This window comes from Cygnus atratus, chromosome 1 (assembly GCF_013377495.2).
Source record: "Cygnus atratus isolate AKBS03 ecotype Queensland, Australia chromosome 1, CAtr_DNAZoo_HiC_assembly, whole genome shotgun sequence".
NCBI classification, from domain to species: Eukaryota; Metazoa; Chordata; class Aves; order Anseriformes; family Anatidae; genus Cygnus; species Cygnus atratus.
In genome coordinates, this window is record NC_066362.1 from 60,934,884 (window position 1) to 60,956,745 (window position 21,862).

Genomic DNA, 21,862 nt, shown 5'->3' on the forward strand with positions numbered 1-21,862 from the left:
TTATACAGAGTCTCCCCATCCTTGAGGTCCAACTCTACGTTTATCTGTATATACACATAGAAGTTCTCCTTTCACTAAGACATTATCCTTTCATGCTAGACACAGTAAAAACCCGGAACATTCACACCTGGTTCTGGTTACACAGTAGTAATAGTAATGTGCAAGTAAACAAGAGACCAAAATCACAAATGAAGATGTGTACATGAGGGGGCTGGAACGGAGCTGATGCCAGAACAGGTTTGTTTGTATCTGGTCTGAAGTCAGACATATTGTTTTAAGGACAGAAGAACGGCCATCAGCCAATTTACATCCCCACTGCATGGCCACTGCTCATTTTTGTATCTGGGCTCTTCAAAATGAGTGTGGAAGTCCTGTAAACACTTTAACCCTGGAACTGGGTGAGCTCTGTTGGGTACATGGATGAAGCAACAAACCTAAGCTAACTGTTTGACAGTTAAATTCATTTTTACAAAAACTAACATTTTGAAGATTTCTTGTTATTTGTTTAAACAGAGGAAAAACAACACTCCTGGGATGGGAGGGGGTGGGAAGAGACAGACCCTGGGTAAAAGTTATTACAACAGCACCTGGAATTGATAGGCCTGCCTAGGAGAAACACAGGCACTGCCACAACACCACAGGTAATAGCTACTGCCTGAAGCCAAGACAACAGTCCACACTCCACTGACAGGTGCTATAGATCCAAGTCATAATAATCTTCCAGCTCATCATGAAACAAGTCCCACTCGTCCTCGGAATCTGTTAGCTCATCATCACCTCCTGCTGCCAACAGCATGAGCAACATCTCACCAAGCTCAAAGGTCACCACCTCATCTTCATCGGTCTCAAATGGATCACCATTCTCTCGCTCCTCGATGAACTCCCAGAACCGATTCCTTCGCTGGGCCTGCAAGTGGAACACAAGCATTTCCCCAGGTGACCAAGTGGTACAAGACAAGAGTCTTCCCAGGGGCCAAACACTGTCAGCCTCTGGTGTACTTTCTGACATGTAGGAAACCATGTTTCTCCTTCAGGGATATACTCACCTCCGGTAGAATCTACTCTTACACATCCCTATTAATGCTGCCCAACATTTTACCTCAGGCTGTTGGTGTAACAGGAACATTTTTTAAATTCACTCTTTTACACCTTAGCCTCCATCACTCCCAAACTTCAGACCACCCCCTCCTTCAAATTCACCACTACACAGGTCTGTCAGAAAAAAACAGTTTCCCTATTCCCTTCGAGACAGATTTAACGCACACCCCTCTTGATCTGTCTCTGTATATACAGATATACATACAGAACACAAATCATCACCGCTAACCCAAAATCTACTTGCCATTCCTACTTTGGGTCTCTGCGGCTCCTCTTGACGGCCGTCAGGATACGCATGTTTGTAAAAACAGTTCCCTCCAAATGGACAGCTCCCACGGCCTTCGTCAAAATACCTGCATGGCTTGTTGCTGGAAAGGAAAATATCGCAACCCTTACTCACAGCAGACCCAACCAGACTTCAGAACTGCATTTACCTATACTCCAAGGGGATCTCGGGTATCATTTGAACTTGAAGATACTTTGTCAGAACAACACCTACGCAAAAAAATGATGTATTACACAACGTTGGTACCCAGTAGGTGTGGGTCAACGCATGCACAGGGGCACTGAGGGCTTGCACAGCACAGGTTGTACCACCTTACGGCTAGACCACCAGTGTTTTGTGTGTACAAGGGAAAGACGGAGGTCAAAGTACTTAGGAACAGCTTAGTGACTGTGTGGTTGCATGCATTTGCAGGTGGATAGGTAAGGATAGACCTCACGAGTGGGAGTGGAAAGGAGATATGATATATCAGTATCCTTCTTCTCCATGTGTGCCCTTATCTCTGCGGTCTCAACTTGACAAAAGGCTGCAGTGCTCGTACCTCATTGCCTCCTTGTATTTCTGAATGAGTTTCTGCTTCTCTTCTTTCTCCTCCACCCAGTACTCACTTGGAATGACAAAGTTAGATGTGATCCGACATTCTGGGCAGGACCTGGGGAATGAACAGACCGTGCTGCAGAACTCCACATTACAGGGCGCTCTCTCCTACATAACAAGTCATGGCATATCTTGATCTTTACAATGTACTGTACAAGTGCACTTGCTGTACGGACTTTTAGATCTATATTCTCTTACACATGAAGATAATTTAAGCTCCCTTCAAGAACTCAATAGCAATGGCAGCTGGTCTCAAAAAAACACTTCACACAGACTCCTTTTTCTTTAGCATTAAATAAATTTATTTTGTTTCAATTTCTGTATTTATTTTACTGGATTTTTTTCTTTAGAACAGCCTTTAAATGGAGAAATGGTTTGTCAACTGATTAATGTGCTAGGGCGGTAATGAATTAAGAAGCATACATTCTGAACTGGTTAATCCGTTTTCAGATTCCTGGCTGGGCGTCCAAGACAAACAGTAACCATCAGACAACATGCTACTAAATAAATGAAAGTCATTTTCTATCATTAAGTGACTCTTGCAAACTTAATCCACATTAACCAAATCAGAGTGTAAACGTTACCCCTTAACAATTACTTCACTTCCAAACTGAAGTTAGCATGTATTAAATGCAGTCTCTGCGCAGGGGGGAGGTCTGTTGCAAGTTGTCACAAGTTACTAAGTTCTTCCATAGCAACAAATAGCACAATCGAAATGGGAAAGTGCCTCACTTTATAATCTTGCTCTCAAATTGTTTAGCACTCCTCCACTTGCGGATGCACTTGAGACAGTAAGTGTGGTTGCAGTTGGAGAGGATCCCAAAGCGGCGCTCACTAGGATTAGCTTTTTCATATACCACCTCCATGCATATCCCGCACACCATGTCTTTACTACGCTGGACGGCAAATGAAAGCTCCATGTCCTTCTCGTGAGCTTCAATGCAAGACTGAAAAGGAGAGACAGAGAAAACTACAGAGACAGCTGGTCACCTGGTGAACTTCAAACAGGTTTTAAGCTCAGTTTCACTCCGTCATTTTGCATAAAGAATGGAAAATGATTAAGCTGCAAAGCCTTTATCCTCAAAAAAATATATATACGTTGCTTAGATAGTGGGAAACAATTCAGAGTTCAAATTCACTCCTTCAGACATTGCTTTTAAACATCATAAAAGCAAATCTGAAAGACCATCCAGTTTTATTAGGCAAAGAACAAAGCTTTAGCATCTTTACACAGACTGCTCTCCCAGCACAGATAAGGAAACCCAGTTGCTTTTGAATATGGCTCTGACAGGAAACAGTCCAGTTTACAACAGGAATCTCTGTCTGACCTGCATGCACCTTCAAATCAAAGGGTATTAGTAGCGAGTGATTGCAAGGAGCTAGGAAGCAACAACTGAAGGCTGTTTAACACCAGACAGCTGTCTGCTTACCTTTATGTGCTGGGATCTCTGGGCAGCATCAATTGGATGCAAGACCTGCAGCCCACACATATCACACACATCCCCATGGATATATACGCAGTTTTCTCCATAACGACATTCTCCTACTGCGGCGTAGGGGCATAGCTCCTTCTTCATCTCCTCGTTTTCTTCCTGCTTCTCATATTCTTCCTCAATCACCATTCCATCCAAGGGTAACTCAGTGCAGGAAGTAGCAGCTGGGAACAAAATTAAGGATTGTAAGCAACACATTCAGATTTATAGCATTAGAAGTGTGTTTTAATGCAAAAAAGTTTTTGAACGACCCTGCTCAAGTTATCAAAATGGATTAACAAAAAAGAAAGGCTCACTTCAGTCCTAGTTTCAAACCCTCAGTATGAACCAACAGTTATTTTCTCACAAGAAAGCAAGACTAATTTTTGGTGCGATTTGTTCTTCCTTCAATTCAGACAAGATTAAAGCTGTAAAGGTTTCAGTGGTCAGATTCAAGTCCATTTACAGGCTAGGTCTACACTAGAAAATCTCACTAGTTCTCAGCAGCTCAAGAGCATTACGCAAACCATGGTTCAGCAGCAACTAAGTAACATGAAAAATCTCACTGCTTTGAGAATCAGTTCCACCCCAGCTAACATCACTTCCCCCCCCCCCCAACAATTACACAGCTGAAGCAACAGAGGTGCATCCAGCATAAGAAATGCCAACATGGAAACACCACACAAGCAGTTCCTCATGTGCAGGTTAATAAGCCATGTTGCTGATCAGCATGAAGTGACTTCCATTTCTAGACTTCCAAACACCTGCATGAATAACAGAAGAGCCCTGTCCAGATCCCTGTAACCTTATTCTATTGCAAAAAGACCCAACCCAAAACAGATACCTAGTCTGGACTTATCAAAACAGTGTCAGACATACAAATTTAACTTTAAGAAACCCTGTGATTTTCAAGGTACTCTCATTACATTCTAAGCTAGCCATCAATTTTGCAAAGAGACACCAAAACACTAAATAAACTCCCTACCATACTCTAAAGGTAACTGAAATCTGTAGGGCCTCGCTTTCCTATTTAGATAGGTTCTGCTTAAGACTTCTCCCTGTTCCTCTTAAAAACACGGTTCTGTCTCACCACAAGCCAAATAGCCTTTTGAGATCATGATAAAGTAGGGTGATAAACCAAGTTACAAGACAAAAGCAGTTCAAAGATATAATAAACGCAGGAAGATGACAATTATTATATCCAGGACAAATACAAAAATACAAGGAAGAACAGCAACTGGATTTTATAACAGTTACTGGTTATATTAATAAGAATGAAAAAGTCTTACGTGCTTTTGAAAGTGGAGCTTTATAAGCCTTTTGAGCACTAGATTTGGAGAAGCAAGCACAGAAGCAAAGGTATACTTGGATTACTAAGAGTAAAGGACACAGAGGCTGCACACTCACACAGATTTACCCCATGAAGCAAAGATGCAAGATAAAATTACAGAACACCCTGAGTTGGAAGAGACCCACAAGGATCATCGAGTCCAACTCCTGGCTCCACACAGGACCACCCAAAAAAAAATCAGGCCATGCATCTGAGAGCGTTGTCCAAACACTTCTTGAACTCTGGCAGGCCCAGTGCTCTGACCACATCCCTGGGGAGCCTGTCCCAGTGCCCGACCACCCTCTGGGTGCAGAACCTTTCCCTAACCCCCAGCCTGACCCTCCCCTGTCCCAGCCCCATGCCGTTCCCTCGGGTCCTGTCGCTGTCCCCAGAGAGCAGAGCTCAGCGCCTGCCCCTCCGCTCCCCTCGTGAGGGAGCTGTAGGCCGCCATGAGGCCTCCCCTCAGCCTGCTCTGCTCTGAACAAACCAAGGGGCCTCAGCCGCCCCTCATACGTCTTGCCCTCTGGACCCTTCACCATGTCCATTGCTTCCTTTGGGCACTGTAATGGTTTTATAGAATCTAATAAATATCTATCAGCTTGCTAGCCTTTAGATATAGAGGAAAGAACAAGCAGGTCCTAGAGAGCTCAGTTTAACGGTAGAAGCAAGTATCAAAAGATTAGTGCAGGAAAAATACTAGCTCAAAAAAAAGTTCAAGTTTGCTTCCCGTTGACTTCGCATAGAAGTAGAACCATTTCTGACTTTCAAGGTCATTCATGCTGATCTTAGACAAATCTGTTTGCTAGTAACAGGCACTTAATTGCTTTTCGGAAGTATAAGTCAACTGTTAACCTGCTCATTTTCAGCAAAAGGTTCAGAACCAGAAAAACAAAAGTCTTCGTTATCTCCTCTTCCCTATGAGTTCTAGTTACTCTTCTTTGATGTTAATTCACCAGTAACCATTTACTAGGGTCTTAACCTTCTGGCCAGCTAAACACAATATGAAAATTTGTGCCTAATAATTGAAATTCCACCCCCCTCTACTGGTGTTTGAGATGTAACACCTTCTCCAAAGGTAGTAACAAAAATCTCAGCTACCAGTCAGTTTCTATACCCTCAGCTACCATTTTTGCCAGTTTTTTTTTTTTAAACCTACCAAGGAAGGAGAGTTTAGCGGATATTTCTTTGAATGGGACTGGCAAGATTTTTTTATTTTTTTTGCTTAAGGCAATCCTACATCTCTGGGAAATGTGTACTTTGAAATCAGAGGCACATTTGAGATTTTTCTTAATGGAGAAAATTTCCAGAGTCACCCGCACTCCTCTGAGGAATATCCTTGGCCAAATCTTTATCCAGGAAGGGTTTTATTCATAAAAAAACACTTCTTACTTCATGTTCTTTGAAAATAAAGGCTTTGAAGTCTTACCCCAAAGCCTGACTTACAAACCCATTTATTTTTTTTATGCTAGGCCACAACAGGAGAGAGCAGAACTTCAAATTTTGGCTAAGTATACAGAACTTTTGTTTAAACAAAAAAAAACTACAATACTGAAGACTGAAATCATCAAGCACAATATACAGTATAGCTAGTAAACTCCAGCCAAGTCCACAATACCACCCTTGTACAAAAGATACAACCAGTTCTTGTTGTCTAGATGTCTAGCCACTAATACACAGCTCTGTGAATGTCAGTCTTCAATAATGGCTTTAGGTACTCCTACAGGATATGACGGGGTAGGAGGTGGGAGAACATGCTGAAAGTGACACTTGTTTCCAGTCTCAGTCTTCTGTGCTGTCCCAGCACTTCCCCTCAGCTAGAGCTCTATTTCAATGAAATAAAAATGAAATTACTATTTTTACTTAGTAATAAGAGGTATACTTAGTAACAATACTAATTTACTTAGTAATAATACCTCAATGCTTCCATAATCTGAAGCCCTGCATGAACATCTCTTGTATCTGCTACAGTTTTGCTCCACCTTGTTAGAGCCCGAACGTACTAAAAAGAATATGGTTACTAGCTCCTACTATAATGAATGACAATACATCTATGCTAAGAGGAAGAAGATCTCTCCAGTTCTGAAGAACTCATTAGAAGAACTCTGAAGGCATTAAATATTATCTCATCTGTCAACGTGAAGCTGGGCCTATAAAATAAAGAGTATTTGCTTTCAAGACCTTTCTTTCTCCAGCTTCAGCCTACGCTATATTCAAATGTTGATCTCTTAAAAGGATTATTCAGATTACTCGTTTCCCTTAATAGGGTACACAGAACAAAAGCACTCCAGTCCACTTAAACCCACTCCAAGAAGTTTAACAGTTTCTTCCATGAAAGTCTTCCAGTCTTCAATGTATAAAGACAGATATATACTTAGTTAGCATATTCTGTTAGTAGATATTTTCAATAAGGTTAGTCTGCTCCTCATGTCCACCATTTAAAAGGGAAAAAAATATATAGTTCTCTACAATGAAAGACAGGAAGTGTCTCTCCATGCTGCAAGAATTCAATACATAGCCCAGCTCTCTTTCCATTCAGATTCTAAGTGCATATTGCTTGCCTCAGAAAATAAAGGAAAACAGTAATTGACAATCAGGAGTATTAAGCTTCAAACACTGACAAGTCTTCTGCATATAAGTACTTCCAGACAAATCCTGAAACTCTACAACATGGATTTTTTTTTTTTTTAAATGTATTAAGCCTTAGGCCAGCTATGGAACAGAAACTTCCATTCCTCTAGTGATGCCACCCAAAACTACTAAACTGTGGTATTGCAGGGTGAACTCATCTCCTAATCACCCCTCTCTGTGGGAATCATAAGCACGTGCCTCTCAAAACACAAGCATATTACAGCAAACCAATGTGAAACCGAACAAAGGTGTCTTCAACCTTTTTTGATGCTTTCTGACTAAAATCTTCATGAAAGATACCTAATGAAGATTCTTGAATAATCTTGACCTCAACTTTTTTTTCCCTCGACTCCAGGACCACTTTCCTGAAACTCTTTTTACATAAAGGAGATTCTCCATTTCAACTTGATGCAACACACATCAGATCTCTAGAATTCCAGGGAAGAGGTCTGTGCCTTAATAAATCTTCAGATAGGAAACACGACAGTATAAGACATGCTAAGACATATGTCAGACGCCTCAAGTTCTAGAGATACTGAAGGAAAGTCATCCTATATAAACTAGGATATTACCATCAATTCACACACCTGCTTTCACACTGGGACAATTATTTCCATCCAGTACATACATCTGGCAGCCGAGAGGGCAAACCACATTTTGGGGTGCCTTAAACACAGCATAGCCAGCTGGTCAAAAGAAGGGATTCTTCCACTGTATTTAGCATTGGTGCAGCCTCACCTCAAATACTGTGTGCAGTTCTGGGCTTCACAATAGAAGCAGGATGTTAAGGTACTTGAATGCATCCAGAGGATGCAACAACGCTGGTAAAAGGGCTGAAAGGCATGTCCTGTGAGGAGAAGCTGAGTACGCGTGGGTTGTCCAGACTGGAGAAAGTGACTCAGAGGCAACCTCATTGCTCTCTGCAACTCCCTGAGGAGGGGAAGAGGAGAGGGAGGTGCCAGTCTCTTCACGCTGGTAACTGATGGCAAACACACAGGACTGGTGCAAAGCTGTGCCAGGGAGGTTCAGACTGGATGTTAGGAAACAACTCTTTACTGTGAGGGTGGCTGAACACTGGAACAGGCTTCCTAGGCAGGTGGTTGATGTCCCATGCCTGTCAGCATTCAAGAGGCATTCGGAAAATGCCTTTAAAAAAATACTTTAACCTGTGGTTAGCCCTTAAGTGGTCGGGCAGTTGGACTTAATGCAAAACAATTCAGCGTTTCTTATATTGCCACCTTTCTGCTCTCCCTGAGTTATTCCAGAACATCTAGCACAAGTTACAGCAGCAGAACAAATATGGAAGCGTGGTGCACCTGTACCTCAAAAACTGAGTATCCAAAGAATTGTCGCTATTTTCTTTGCTAGGCCATGAGGTCATCTTCAAGATAGTGCATTTAGTCACAAATCAGAGATTCATCTGCATTAGCAGAATGCCTTGTCTTAATGGTAACAGATGAGCCACTGCTAACAAGTATTATCTGAGCACTTTATGCCCAGAATAATTTGAAGTTATGTCATAAAGGATATGTTTAGGATTCAGTCAATTATTTGATTATTCAAGGCCATAAGTCTTTAGTTTTAGATAGCCAGATATTAGAGATCTATAAACACATGCAGCCTACTTCTCCCCTAAATTTAAGTCTTGGTGCTACCTTTTGGCAAGGAAAGCAGATGACAGGTATGCTACAAACAGTCCAGTCCCATCTGATGAGCTTTTCCAATCTCATTCTCTAGATGAGCCATCTCAGTCTTATAAAGACAAGTCTCAGGTAACTAGAATATACAATTTTCAGCCTCTGCTCTGAACTGCTATGGGATTCATGAAAGCAAGCGTATCGGTTCAGATCATTCTACAGGAATCTGCATCTCCACTGGAAAACCTTTACGAGTATGCAGAGACTGTCTTTAAGTATACCTGGTTTTAAAACATTGTGACAGCAGTAGTAACTGATGTGGAATGATCCTATTATTCATGCCAGAAAACTCCGGTAGAACTTCATGACAGAACAGTTGAAGTGATTCATAAATCTGAATAGCTGTACTCAACAAAACCAGAAGTGTTAAAATAAATGCACTATGTAGAAACTGTTGACCCTTGGCAGAAATTTACTGTTATCCGATGATCAGCTTACCACGTCCACAGTATGGCTGCCCAGGGACAAATTCTACAGCATTCACCCAGTCTTCAACACCTACTCCTGCAGCTGCCAGATCTAAATCTTCAGCTTCTAACTCAACAATTTCTTCTTCAATGGTTTCATCAGGGAATGATGCAAGGTCTGAAGATACTGAGGGATAAATTTTTTCATCTGGATTCACAGTAGTCACATCTTCTTCTTCCTGTATCAGTGGCTTGGTGTGTTCATATCTAAAAAGTTAAAACACATCATGTCAACTCATCACAAAAAAGTACTTCCAATCCCTCTGGTTGCTTTATGGACGTCAACCGATTGCGATGTAAACACCCTATACTGAAGAAAGACTTGAAGTGGCTTGGAAGAGAATGCCACTGATGACCCTTTACACAAGCGGATGAATTTCTGTAATGTGTCAGCACTGCCTAATGAAACCAAAGGTACTCACTCTGTCATTTTGTAAGAAATAGAGTAGCACACACAAGTTTTACTTAACTTCCATAGAATGAAGTTCTATTATTTCCAAAACTGGTGATGTACCTATTATACACATACAGTATTATCAACTTTAGCGAGTTCATTCAGCTTTGAGAAGACTAACGGCAGATACTGCTGTCTTCATCTACTTGGTGGGACAGAATAGCAAAATCTTCTTAGAGGCGCAGTGATAGGATGAGAACCAGCAGACAAGTTCAAAGTGGAAAATTACAGTAAGTTATTAGAAGAAAAATTACCATGAGAGTACTCAAACGCTGAAACTGATGCCTAGAGATGCTACACAATCTTTGTCCTTGCAGATACTCAGAACGTGACCAGACAACGCCCTGGGCAACATGACCTGAACTGACTTACCTCAGCATCTTGCCTCATTCAGATTTTATGTTGAATTTTAGTAATCACTTCTAATGTCTCCATCTTAATGTGCAAAACGATGCTCAGAACACTTTGATTCTTACCACCTCTGAACAACAGGGAAGCACCATTTCCCTCAAAATGATCTTCCAGCAGCTAGTGGACTACAAAGACAATAATTCATTCGCCCATGAAGTCATAGATATTTGCTGACTAATTTCAAGGATTAAGGTACAGAATTCTTGTAGATTATACAAAACCTTTAAGCAATTGTGATTCATTTGCCTTGTGTCAGATTGAAAACAACAATGCTTCACAGTTCTTGCATATTAAAGAAGTGCTCCCAGCTGAATGTCAGCTCTGAAATCTCAAGGAAGCTATGGAACAAGTTTAAAACACAAGCCTCCAGACCTCTACATCAGTGTTTTCCAAAGCAGGGTACATGCACTCCAGGTGTTATGCAAGACAATTCCACTGGAATTCAGGAAGGAAGTATTAGAATTTCTCTATTTAAAAAAAATTAGGAAATTAAGCTTTAGTAATATTTAACACATGGATTGAGGCCAGCATCCTTACTCAGTCCATATGTCAAAGGGTCCCATCGCATATGGTATGCAAGGTGTACTTAAGGAGGAGCCGGTGATCCATAATGCAGAGGGACTGACAGCAGCGCCCTCGCTCATTTGCTTTTAATGTATTGTTTGCTTTTAATGCATTACAGTTTATACCTGCTCCATTAAATAGTGCCACAGGTTATACTACCAATTTTTAACTCAACTCACCCTCACAAAACAAACAAGAAGTTTAAAAAGATTCCTGCGAAGTAACTGTGGATTGAAGATAACACAGAATGTGAACACAAAACAAGATGTCAGAGCTGACGCTTCCACTTACTATGAGCTCTTCCTCAACCACGGTACAAGATTAAAAACAGTGATGACCTAATCAGGTCTGACAAAAACTTGGGGAAAAAAAAAAATCAAAGTTACCAAGAGGACTATTTGAAATACAAATTTGTAATACAGATCCACTATTGTTCATAACGAGCCTTGCACTTAGTGCATATTAGGCCTTCAGGTATTAGCTAACAATAGTACAAAGCCATCACTGTTAACAAGACATTTAAGAGCTAAGCATTCTGAACAATAAGACAAACTTTTATAATTTTTTCCAGAGATGTTTCAAATCATGTGATACTCAGTCAAATGTTTTACAAAAAAGCGACAAACGTAACAAAAAGACAAAAAGCCACGTACAAATCAGAACACTTGTTCTTCCTGATATGGTAAAAACAGCTGAAATAATGCATGGAAAACATAGCAAAAAATGAAAGCGCCTTCCTGTCAGTAAATACTGTTGGAAGACACAGAACACTGCTGAAGATTCAAAGAAACAAGTACTAGAACAAATTACACAGTGTAGGAGGTTTACAATAGAGGCAGATGAAAGTACTTGTTAGTAACACATCTCAGCTTATGGTATTCAACAGATTCTTTCGACAATGAAATACATTATCCACTTTTTTGTGAGCCACTGAAGGAGAGATGTACTGGAGAAGATATATTCTCAACAGTAAATGACTTCTTTAATAAAAAGAATGTTTTACGGGGAAAAACTGTGCAAGTGTAACCACTGAAGGAACAGCCGCATTGACTAGAATAAATAAAGCATTCCAGGGTAAGATTACAAAAAGCTCCACACGCAAAATTCATTCACTGCATCATTCACAAGCAAGATATTGTAGCAAAGAAGTTGGAGCCAGAAGCGCACAAAATGCTACAGGATGTTGTCTATATGGTTAACTGTACAAAAATGAAACCTTGAAATAGCCAATTCTTTCCAATATTTTGTAATGAAAAGGAAAGTAACAAAGAAAGCCTTTTGTACCACACTGAGGTTTATTGGTTATCTCACAGCAAAGTGCTTAAAGGAGCTGTCAAAGATGAGTCACACATTTTGCTTTCCTAAGACCACAGGTGCTGCAAATCTACTGAACTCTTCGGTGACGAGAAGCGGCTGTGACTAGTATGCTACCTAACAGATATTTTCAAAACACAAACACACTTAAACTGTCCCTTCAAGGCAGAAGTGACATTTTCAGAATGAGAAAGTAATTGCTTTTTGAAAGAAGCTAGTGCTATGGAGATGACATATTGAAAACGGCTGTTTGGAAACATTTCCATTATTATATGATTTCATTGCCAAAAACAATGAAAGCACATTACCCATGGAAACACTCATATTTGTACATTTTAAAAACTTCTAAGCATGTTAGAAGATTGTTTATAAATCTTCTAAATAGAGTTTCAGTGTGCCTTAGACTCATTTAATTAGTTTGCAAGAGAAATTGATATCAGAAGTCAGAAATTTACTAGCCAAATTTCAACAAAATCTTTACATATTTGGTGGACAGGAATGAAAAATGAGCATCACGATTTAGTAAATACAGCCAACAATGAAGTTCTTTTTGGATCTACCTATCTTTGCGAGCGATCTTTTTCAGTTGTAACAGCCATTAAGGCCAAGTACTGACATAAACTGAACTTACAACCAGACCTTCAAAATGCTGTATCAAAATGTTAAACCGAGATTTTAAAAAATAATGAAGCATATTGAACCACATTGCTCTCAGTAAAAAAAAAAAATACAATATTTTTAGCGAGAGCAAAAAGGTTTTGTACAGTTAATAATTGAAAATTTTAATCTCCATCTTTTTGTGCATGTTTTAATGCACAAAATCTATTAGTACAGCAGTACGTCTACATAATTTATCTGTAAATCTACATTCATTAGAGTTACATGCTCCGAAGTTTTTCACTGATGGTATACATGATCAAAAAAGTTTGGAGACCACCAATCTACATGATCACAAAAGTAGCATTGGCAGATATACAGAGGGCTAGAGGTCTATCTTCCTTATACATAGTAGCAGTGTATTAAACATGTAAGTAAAACTAACTGTGAGCTACCAAACGAGGTCGTGATACAAATTTAATCACGCATAAGAGCTGCAACAAGACAATGTTACAACTCCTGGTAACTTTTTTTTTTTAATAAAGTGAATTTAAGATGACGAAAAAAACATCCCTAAGCCTTTACAAAGCTTTGCTACACTAGGAAAGCATTGGTTTCCTTTGTTCACGCTTTTCTTCTTCTCTTTTTCAAGAGCATAGGTTAAGTTGCATGTTTTTATACCGTAGGATCAATTTGTACAGGTAGCATTTTAAAAACCTACAGGACTATACTCCAGTTACTTTTTCAAAAGTGGCAGTTCAACTGTCTGAACAGCAATTCCTGAAGAAAGAGAGAAAAAATATTCATACCTGTTCAGACTTTATCATCTACCAAATGTTACTCACTCATCAGTTCAGCCAGTTTGAATGTAGTCTCAGATTTCAACTCATCTCCTCATATCATTAACAAAATCATTACCTGACAACCGCTGCTTTTATTGAAACCAGTTCTCTTCTCTCCTTGTCTCACTTTTACTTATTCTCAAAACCAAAGCAAACACTATAGTATTTAGTAAGAGAAGGCCACTTGTGACTAATTTTAATAAAACTCTGAAGATGCAATGGAAGTGGGAAATACTTCAAGAAAGTTTCGTTTATTTATTTTTTTTTTCCTACAAACTCTCTACTCAGGGCCTTGGAACCAAATTACTCCCCTACAGCATGGTCAGTGGCATTTCTTTACCTGCAATGATCTCCGTAAGCACAGCATCCTCGCTGATAATACCTGCACACCATGGCAGACTGACTAGTGGACAGGTCATGGGAGTAGCGACAGTTGTCTCCTTCCTTGCAAACTCCATGCATGAAATACCTGTAAGACAGAAGATTACTGTGAATTACGAACAAGCACTGAATCTGTAAACACAGTATTTGGATGATGAGTTATTTTATAAACCACGGTATGCTGAATTAAGAACATCACTAATGACTCATGGGACCATGTCCCAGTATAAACACACAAATGAGAGAAGTCTGAAAAAAGATGAAGCCTTAGCTATTCCAATGAACCGCACTGAGTTTATAGGGGCTTATGCTTAGAGAAGCCTGAAAAAAAAAGCAAATGTAAAGTAAACCTTATCCTGGGTTGGGGACAAAGTTTTATCAGTAGCTCCTGTGTTTTGACACACCAGCAAAAACCTTAGACAAGCCTACCACTGAATCCAACATCAAAAACAGCCATATCCTAAACATCTCCTTTTTTTAAAAAAAAGTCTATTCTTAATTTGTAAATAATTGAACCAGGAGTAATTTCCTAAGAATGCAATACGTGTTGTTAATGGATAGTTGTATTTGACTAAACATGCACATTAGTTTTTGCCATAGGAGCCAGATAATCAGTAGAAGCACCCTGCTTCAATACTGTGCTGCCTGTCTTAAACTGGACAGTTCACTAAATTTTAGCATTTCAAATAAGGCAAGTTCAGTTAAACACCCTCAAATTCATCTGCTCAAGAGAACTGCACAGTGTTTTTCCATTTGGTTTAAGTTTTAACCCAGAAGACAAAAGCTTCTTTAAATTTAAGGCCTTGTAACTACTCAGACTCTGTACGCTCACGAGAGCCACAAATGAAAATTCAACTTAAAGTACATCTTACCCAATCAACATAGAAGTATTAATCACTACCCCCACCCCCAAAAATCCTTACGTAAGAACTGCTTATTAACAATTCAGCTTACAAAGAGCACTGGCCCTCAGATATGAAGCAAGCTGTGAACTCTGAACTCGTTGAAAACAGAGACTTAGTACACACGGAAAATTGTTCAGGTTTAGGTCTCATACAAATCCTTAGCTTGCCTACAAACCACTCGAGTGGAGATTCGGACTTGGAAAGGTATAATCTGCTTCCATCTTGCTGCTGAAGGGTGCAGGCCTGCCCTCCTGCTACCCACTGGCACTGCTCTGCATTGGCACTACCCCTGCACAGCCAGCAGCACCAGGTCCTCCGAGGCAGGGGAGGAGAAAGCAGGATCACCTTTCACAGCGCCAGCTAAGACTGGGAGGGCTCTTCACAAAACGGCACATTCGAGTCGATACCCGTACATATAAAGGGTTACTGAACGGTGTGAGCTTCTGCATGGGTACTTAAACTGCTGCATTGTTAGGATGCCAGATAAATCAAAGGCAACACTTCGCCAAATGACATAAGCAAAGCTCTATCTGTAGCCCAATGCCAGGGAAATATTGAAACTTGAAGCAAGTCTTAAGAGGACTGATAGAGGGTATGCAAAACCAGTGGCTTATTCAAGGTACTAAGAAGAGAAAAGCTAATGTGGTTTTATAAGCCACCAGCTGACGCTAGCCATCAGGCTGAAATTCACACCTCAAAAATACCACCCGTCTGTACGCTGCAGCTACACAGCAAACCAGATAAGAAACACAATCCTACAGAGAAATAAATAATAAAAAGGCCAGATGACACTGCAGGATATTCTCCCCAGAGCAGTGAGTAGGTTCGTCAGGTTTGCCAGGTGGCTGCACCAACAGCTCTGCCAGCACACGCCAGGAACAGGGCACTGAAACACAACAAACCACACGCTCCACAGTCAGCATTATCCACCACAAAGACAAATAAGAAACCTCCACCCAAAAAACACACACAAACGCAACAACACAACCCGCTCACCCGCCTACAGACAAACCCTCCTCAGAGCCGAGAACCCAGCAACCCAAGCTCATGGTACCCGAACACAACTGGAATCCCGCGGCTTCTTTAAGGAAGGGGACCCACACCAGCAGGGGCAGGAGTAATTCAGGGGGTTGTTAAGCGTCTGCCACTAGCTCTTCAAGAGCTGCTGTCTCCACCCGCTGCTCATTTCGACACAGCATTGCTTCCCCCGTGTGTCGGGGCAGGCAACTCCCCGGCCGCCTGCTGACTCAGCCCGGAGAGCCGCCTCAGCTCTAACCTGACGGTCCTTCGGCGGCTCCTGCGGTTATTCTTAGCCCGGATCAGGTCGCTGCGCAGACCCACCTCAGCCAACGGCGCTGGGACGCTGCTAGGGCTGAGAGAGGCAACTAGGAGAAAGGCCACAGCTGACGGGAGAACTTCTCCCCAGAAGCACTTGATCAGAACAGTGCCCTACAGGCGCTAAGCGAGGCTCTCCCACTGTCAGACAGAGGAAGCACGGGCCCAATTCCCTGCCTCCCTTCCTAGCCTGTGTTCGGAAGTTAGGGATACCTAAATTCTCAAGTTTCTCCAAGTTTTAATGACCTTGATTTCAGCGATGCCTAAAAATATAATAAGCCACTAAAGGTTTTTCTCCCTGCTGTTAGGATGCGATTGCTTCTATCACTTGCCATTTGCTAGAACAAAAACACGTATAATGACTTTTATTAAAAAGACAACGCTATTTTAAACACTGGCAACTGCAGCCTAAAATCCTAAGCGCATACCAGCTTCTTTCCGACAGCTTGCTTAATATACATTAGGAGTTTTCACACGTGTAATCCTCTTAGCGAAGCCACTCTGCAATATTTCTCTCCACAGCTCCTGAGGCTTGCAATGGGTTTGCTTGTTCAAGGCGTGGCTTGTCCTTTACCTCAGGTCCACCTCGTCCTGCTCCCAGGTAACCCCGTTTTGTTCCTAAGCTACGGGGTTTGCTGAACAGGAACGCCACACCTGGCAGCAGCGCTGAGCCTCCCCCAGGGACGGAGACGCCGCCGACGGGAGCCTCGGAGGAACACGAGCACGGCTGCTTTGGCTTCCTCGGGAGGCCTGCGCGGGTCGCGAGCCCCTGGGGAACGAGGTGCTGGGGAAGAGGCCAGGCACGCGGGCACTCAGTCACAAGTGCCTGATGAAATTCTACAGGAGCTAGCAGCCTTACAAAACAGGGGAAAAGTAGGCCTCGGCGGTATCGATCTGCTTGTCCCTTCCTCGCTGTAACCTTCAGAAAGCAGCTAGCGGGGTGCCCAGAAGAGAGCAGCTAAGAAGGGGCGATACGAGCAAGCATTTCAGAGGCCTGCGCGCCACACCTTATCGCTCATGTTACACCACGTTAAGGAGGCACACTTCAGTGAGTCAGGATCTTCACGCTAAGAGACAAGTAAATACCTGGTCTAGGCTCTAAGAAAGAGCAGCAAAGTTACAAACAGGCAGACAGCTCTCAAAACACGGCAATTGGCTGCTAGAGGGTCTTATTTATGGTCAGTTGCTGAACACACAAGTGAAACGCAATCCATTTACATCAACTCGATGAGCTGAGGTATTGCTGCATGAAGTCTGGAAAACCCAAATATCTGGAGCTATCAGCATCAAGTCTTGGATTTAAACGTTGGCTATACCTCTGCTCAGTAAAACTACGTATCCACCTAAAACAAGAGGTGCAGAGACACTTGGTAAGGACTACCATTCCTTTTCTTATTTCAAACATACCAGTAACAAAAGGATCAAATGTGAAATAAAACTCAGTTTCATAACTACTTATTCCCCTACATCTTATTCCAAATTAAAGGATTTTTTCCCCACAGCACAAAAGCCTTGAAAACTGCTGACCCATAGCAATGTAACAAAGTTATTTCTCATGACCTATTAAGAAACAGGATGAATCCATCATTTTTCATCCAGAGGTCTAAATCTTAGCTGCAGAAGGGCACCATCCGCAGAACTACAAGTCTCGGGGACATCAAAGTCCTTCCTCTTAGTCATCGTGTCTCCCACTCCAAAATGGCAGTCGTCCATCCCAAGGACACCACCCTGATGTAACAAGAGCAATTAACCAACTAATTTATCACACCAAGCGTTCAAAAAAGCAGCAAGAGCTTCCCCTACCATTTCTGAAACTCTCACTTCTAACAGGACAGCAGCATTCCTCCATCAACCACAAAACGCAGAGTATTTGTCCTGAAGAGAGCCCCATTTCTCAGAAGTTTTCAGGCAGCATCTGCTGTCACCCCTATGACAACTCAGATAAGTAAAGCCTAGAAACACATGGAACTCTGCAGTGTTACTCGAACCAGAAGCTGCTCTAGATACTACGCTGAAAAAACCTGTTTTGAACCCCTTCATCTTGCACTTAAAACCTCTAGCTCATTCATAAAGGTAGAACTAGATATAATAACAAGTAGTATGTTCTCTCGATAAGAATTTCATTTTCTTTAATTGGGTTTCAATAGGGTGTAGTCCTTGTTAGCTTATCACACAGCCCCAGAAGATGAAGTTGAATCGTTAATTTCATTTTAAAGCCTGAGGAAAGCTCTTTTGCCTACAACTTGAAGGGCCCACTAAAAACAAACAAAGAAATGAACAAGCAAGCAATGGCAGGGCTAAGAGGATTAGTCAAAAAAGAATGCAGAGGCTCATTAGGCTGAACGCTGAGATCTTACTCTTGTTTAAGCTCACATTAAAGCAGGTAAATCATTACAAAGGACTAGCTTTAGCTTCCCACTAGTACTGGGCATTTGTAAAGAAACGCATTCATTACACTCGCTGACCGGCACAGCCCCAAATCCGGCACAGCCCCAAATCAACTCCTTTGCTCCCGCACTACGGCAGCCGCCGTCTTCTAGCTGATTCACTGTTAGCCGGGCAAATATCTGCGCCTCGTCACGCAACTTCACCCAGCTAAGCCTTTCGGTCTCCCGAAGAGCTGCGGCAGATTCCGCAGAGGGAGCGCTAACCTCCGCCCTCGCAGGAGCACCGTGCCCGGCCATTTCCTCACCAGCGGCCTACGTCCGACCGCCCTCCCACCAACCATTAACCCGGCTGCCGGCGGGCCGAACGCTCGGCGTGGTTGGGGCGCCGCCGCCGTGGGGACGGCCGCGGTGCCCGTGGGCGACGCTCCCCACGGCTAACGGCAGCGCGGCGGCGCGGGCGGCACAAAGGGATGACGGAGCAGCCGGGGCCCAGCGGCGCGCACGGGGAGGAACGCGGAGGGGATGCGGAGCTCGTGGAACAATCTGGAGCCCCCTCCTTTTTCTTCCCTTTTTTTTTTTTTTTTCTTTTTGGAAGAGGCTCAAGTTATATTCGTCCGTGCGACGGTTAAACGCAACGGAGGGGTTTTATTTAAGGATAAACGGTGGAGATGGGGCGGGGGGGCGGGGGGGATGCCCGCCGGTGCTGCACATAAAGGGCCCTCGCGGCCCGCTCCTCTCCGCAGTGCCGCAGCGGCGCCATGCCGGGGCGGGGGGGGGCACCGATCCGGGCCCGGTGTCCCCGCACTGCGGGAGGCCGCCGCCGCCTCCACCCTCCCCCCCCACGAGGTTACCGGTAAGGCAGCGGGGGGGGGCGCTGCGGCGGCGCCTACGTGCGCGGCGGGGGAGGGACGCCGGAGGGGACGGGGAGGGGACGGGGCGCGGATAATGGCGGCCGCCCGCCCGCCCGCGCGGCGCCTACCCCTACCTGCAGGTGACCTGCTTGGTCCAGCCGCCTCCCGGCCCCAGGGCGAGCGGCGGCACGGCCGCGGGCCCGAACAGCGTGCCCGCCTCCTCCGCGGCCGCCGCGGCGGCGGCGCTCGGCCCCAAGGCTGCTGCTGCTGCTGCCGCTGCCGCCGCCGCGGCGCCCGCCGCCGTGCCCAGCGCCACCGCCTCGGCCATTACTGTTTATCCCGCACGGCCGCAGCCCGGAACTTCCGGCAGCGCGGCCTGCCGGGCGGCGGCGGCGGGGCGGGAGGGGCGGGGCGCGGAGATGCCACGCCCCCCCCCCCGCCGCGGTCCCTCCGATTGGCCGGGTTTGCGGGGGAACGCCCCCTGGGCTGCGTTCCCGCTGCGCGGAGCGGCCGTTACCCGCGGGGGGGGGGGGAGGCCAGCGGCCGCGCCGGGCCGTTAAGCGCGGCCCCGCGGGGGCGCGCAGCGCGGGCGCGGGCGGCGGCGGGAAGCGGCTGGGCGCGCGGCCCCGCGGCCTTTGTTCGGAGGGAGGGAGGGCGGCGGCACAAGATGGCCGGCCTGAGGCGGCGGGGGGGGAGGGCCGCCTGCAGCCGGGATGCCGTGCCCTCGGGTGGCCCCGGGGGGGGGATGGGACGGGATGGGACGGGATGGGAGGCACCCGCCTGGGCAAACAGAACTCTCAATTTGTGACTGAAATAAACAAGTAAAGCACGCACACCGATGTTAACGGACTTGTAATTACCCTGACGGCACACATAAGGAATAAAAGACCGACCAAGCGGCTGACATCGGGCTCCATGGGCAGCGATCTGGGCTGTGAGACCAGCCCTGCAGCAACCCGTGCTGCAGCACTGCAGCAAGGGTTCACAGGGAGGAAAAATGTGTTTGTTTTTTTTTTTCCTCACACACCACCGATTTCAGCCCCTCACAGCCATGCTTTCGTTCCCCCCCCTCAGCCTGCCGAGCGCTCGAGCTCTAGCACGCCCATAGACACCCACAGGGACCTGAAGGCTGAGGGGCATCAGGGTTTGAGCACTTTTCCCCACACTCACGGGGGTTTTAGGGACAAGAATCCCGTAAGCACACTTCGGATGCATCTCATTATATCCTTTAGGGGCTGGCAGTGAATAATCTTCATCCTGTCCAAACTCTGAGTCATCCAGATTTAGTCATTGCCTCTGTTTCAGATCCGGGTGTTGGGAAATCGTGGGTAGGTGTGTGGTAGGATGTCGGTGACCTCCTGCTGCAGGCAACAGGAACCGTGCCATTTTTAAAGCCCTTTCCCATATCCCTAGAAGATTCCTGTTTTTTTTTTTTTCTTTTTCTGATGTATTTTCTCCTGCATTGTCATTCCTGCTGGCAAAAACTGACATATCTTTTACAACTCATAAGTTTTCATCTCAAAAGACCCTCGATCTTCCAGTGTTGCCCCTGAGTAATACAGTTCAGCAATGTATTCAAGTAAACTCAATTTTCCTGCCCCAGACTTACAAATACTACAATTCACATCTTTATATGCAATCATTTGATAAATTCTAACGTGGTCCAAACTTAACACTCTATTTTTTATGATTATCGTTATTATGGTGAACGTTGTGGCATGCCTTCCTACTTTCTCATCCTCCATTACTCCCTGTACATTGTCCCTTTTTATCCAAGACAAAGTTGAAAAAACCTTGAGAGTAAGAAATCCGTGTCATTGGTAGAACGGACATGAAGGAAAGAGTTGAGTTGTGGAAAAAAAAAAAAAGAAGAGTATTTGTGTTAAATAATAGTCTAAGTTCTCTTTCTGTGAGTTGCAACGTTCTTTCTCTGTTTTGTCTGTAGTCATTCACTGACTACATGTTTATCAAGCTCTACCTCGAGGCTAATCAGAACTTTACTGGTTATAACAGAGATGTCAGCTGACATCAGATTAAGACCTTGATCCAGGTTTCCATGCCGCATTTACAGCTGGGACCAGCAGCTGACTCTCTCCTGAGATGAGCGGCACAGTGATCGATGCCAGACAGTAAGCTCAGTTCCACAGAGCCCTGTTATGAGAAAGCCAGGAGGTTCAGTGGAACACTGAGCTGTGCGAGAATCGGGAAGACCTTTCGAAAGAGTCTGTATTAATACCGAGAAACTGATT

General features: G+C 44.0%; 1 protein-coding gene across 4 annotated transcripts; it reads right to left on the minus strand.

Annotated features, from left to right (window-relative positions):
* Window positions 1–454: 454 nt before the first annotated feature.
* Window positions 455–19,973, minus strand: MKRN1 (makorin ring finger protein 1). Of its 4 annotated transcripts, none has more exons than XM_035568550.2 (8): window positions 19,748–19,973; window positions 14,095–14,223; window positions 9,544–9,779; window positions 3,409–3,635; window positions 2,711–2,925; window positions 1,923–2,033; window positions 1,352–1,466; window positions 455–907 (listed from the first exon to the last, which is right to left on the minus strand). In XM_035568550.2, the coding sequence occupies exons 1-8, from the start codon at window positions 19,939–19,941 to the stop codon at window positions 695–697; spliced, it is 1,440 nt and encodes a 479-aa protein (XP_035424443.1). In that variant the 5' UTR covers window positions 19,942–19,973; the 3' UTR covers window positions 455–694. The 4 variants fall into 4 exon arrangements, with proteins under 4 accessions (XP_035424443.1, XP_035424442.1, XP_035424446.1 ...); XM_035568549.2 differs by having other exon boundaries at window positions 1,343–1,466; XM_035568553.2 differs by lacking the exon at window positions 19,748–19,973 and adding an exon at window positions 19,027–19,255.
* Between the last annotated feature and the right edge of the window lie 1,889 nt (window positions 19,974–21,862).

Coding starts and splice junctions, on each gene's coding strand:
- MKRN1 (XM_035568549.2), bottom strand. CDS start 19,941: ATGGCCGAGGCGGTGGCGCTGGGCACGGCGGCGGGCGCCGCGGCGGCG. Junction 14,224..19,747: donor ACCAAGCAGGTCACCTGCAG/GTAGGGGTAGGC, acceptor TCTGTCTTACAG/GTATTTCATGCATGGAGTTT. Junction 908..1,342: donor AGAGACCCAAAGTAGGAATG/GCAAGTAGATTT, acceptor TTCCACTTGCAG/GCCCAGCGAAGGAATCGGTT.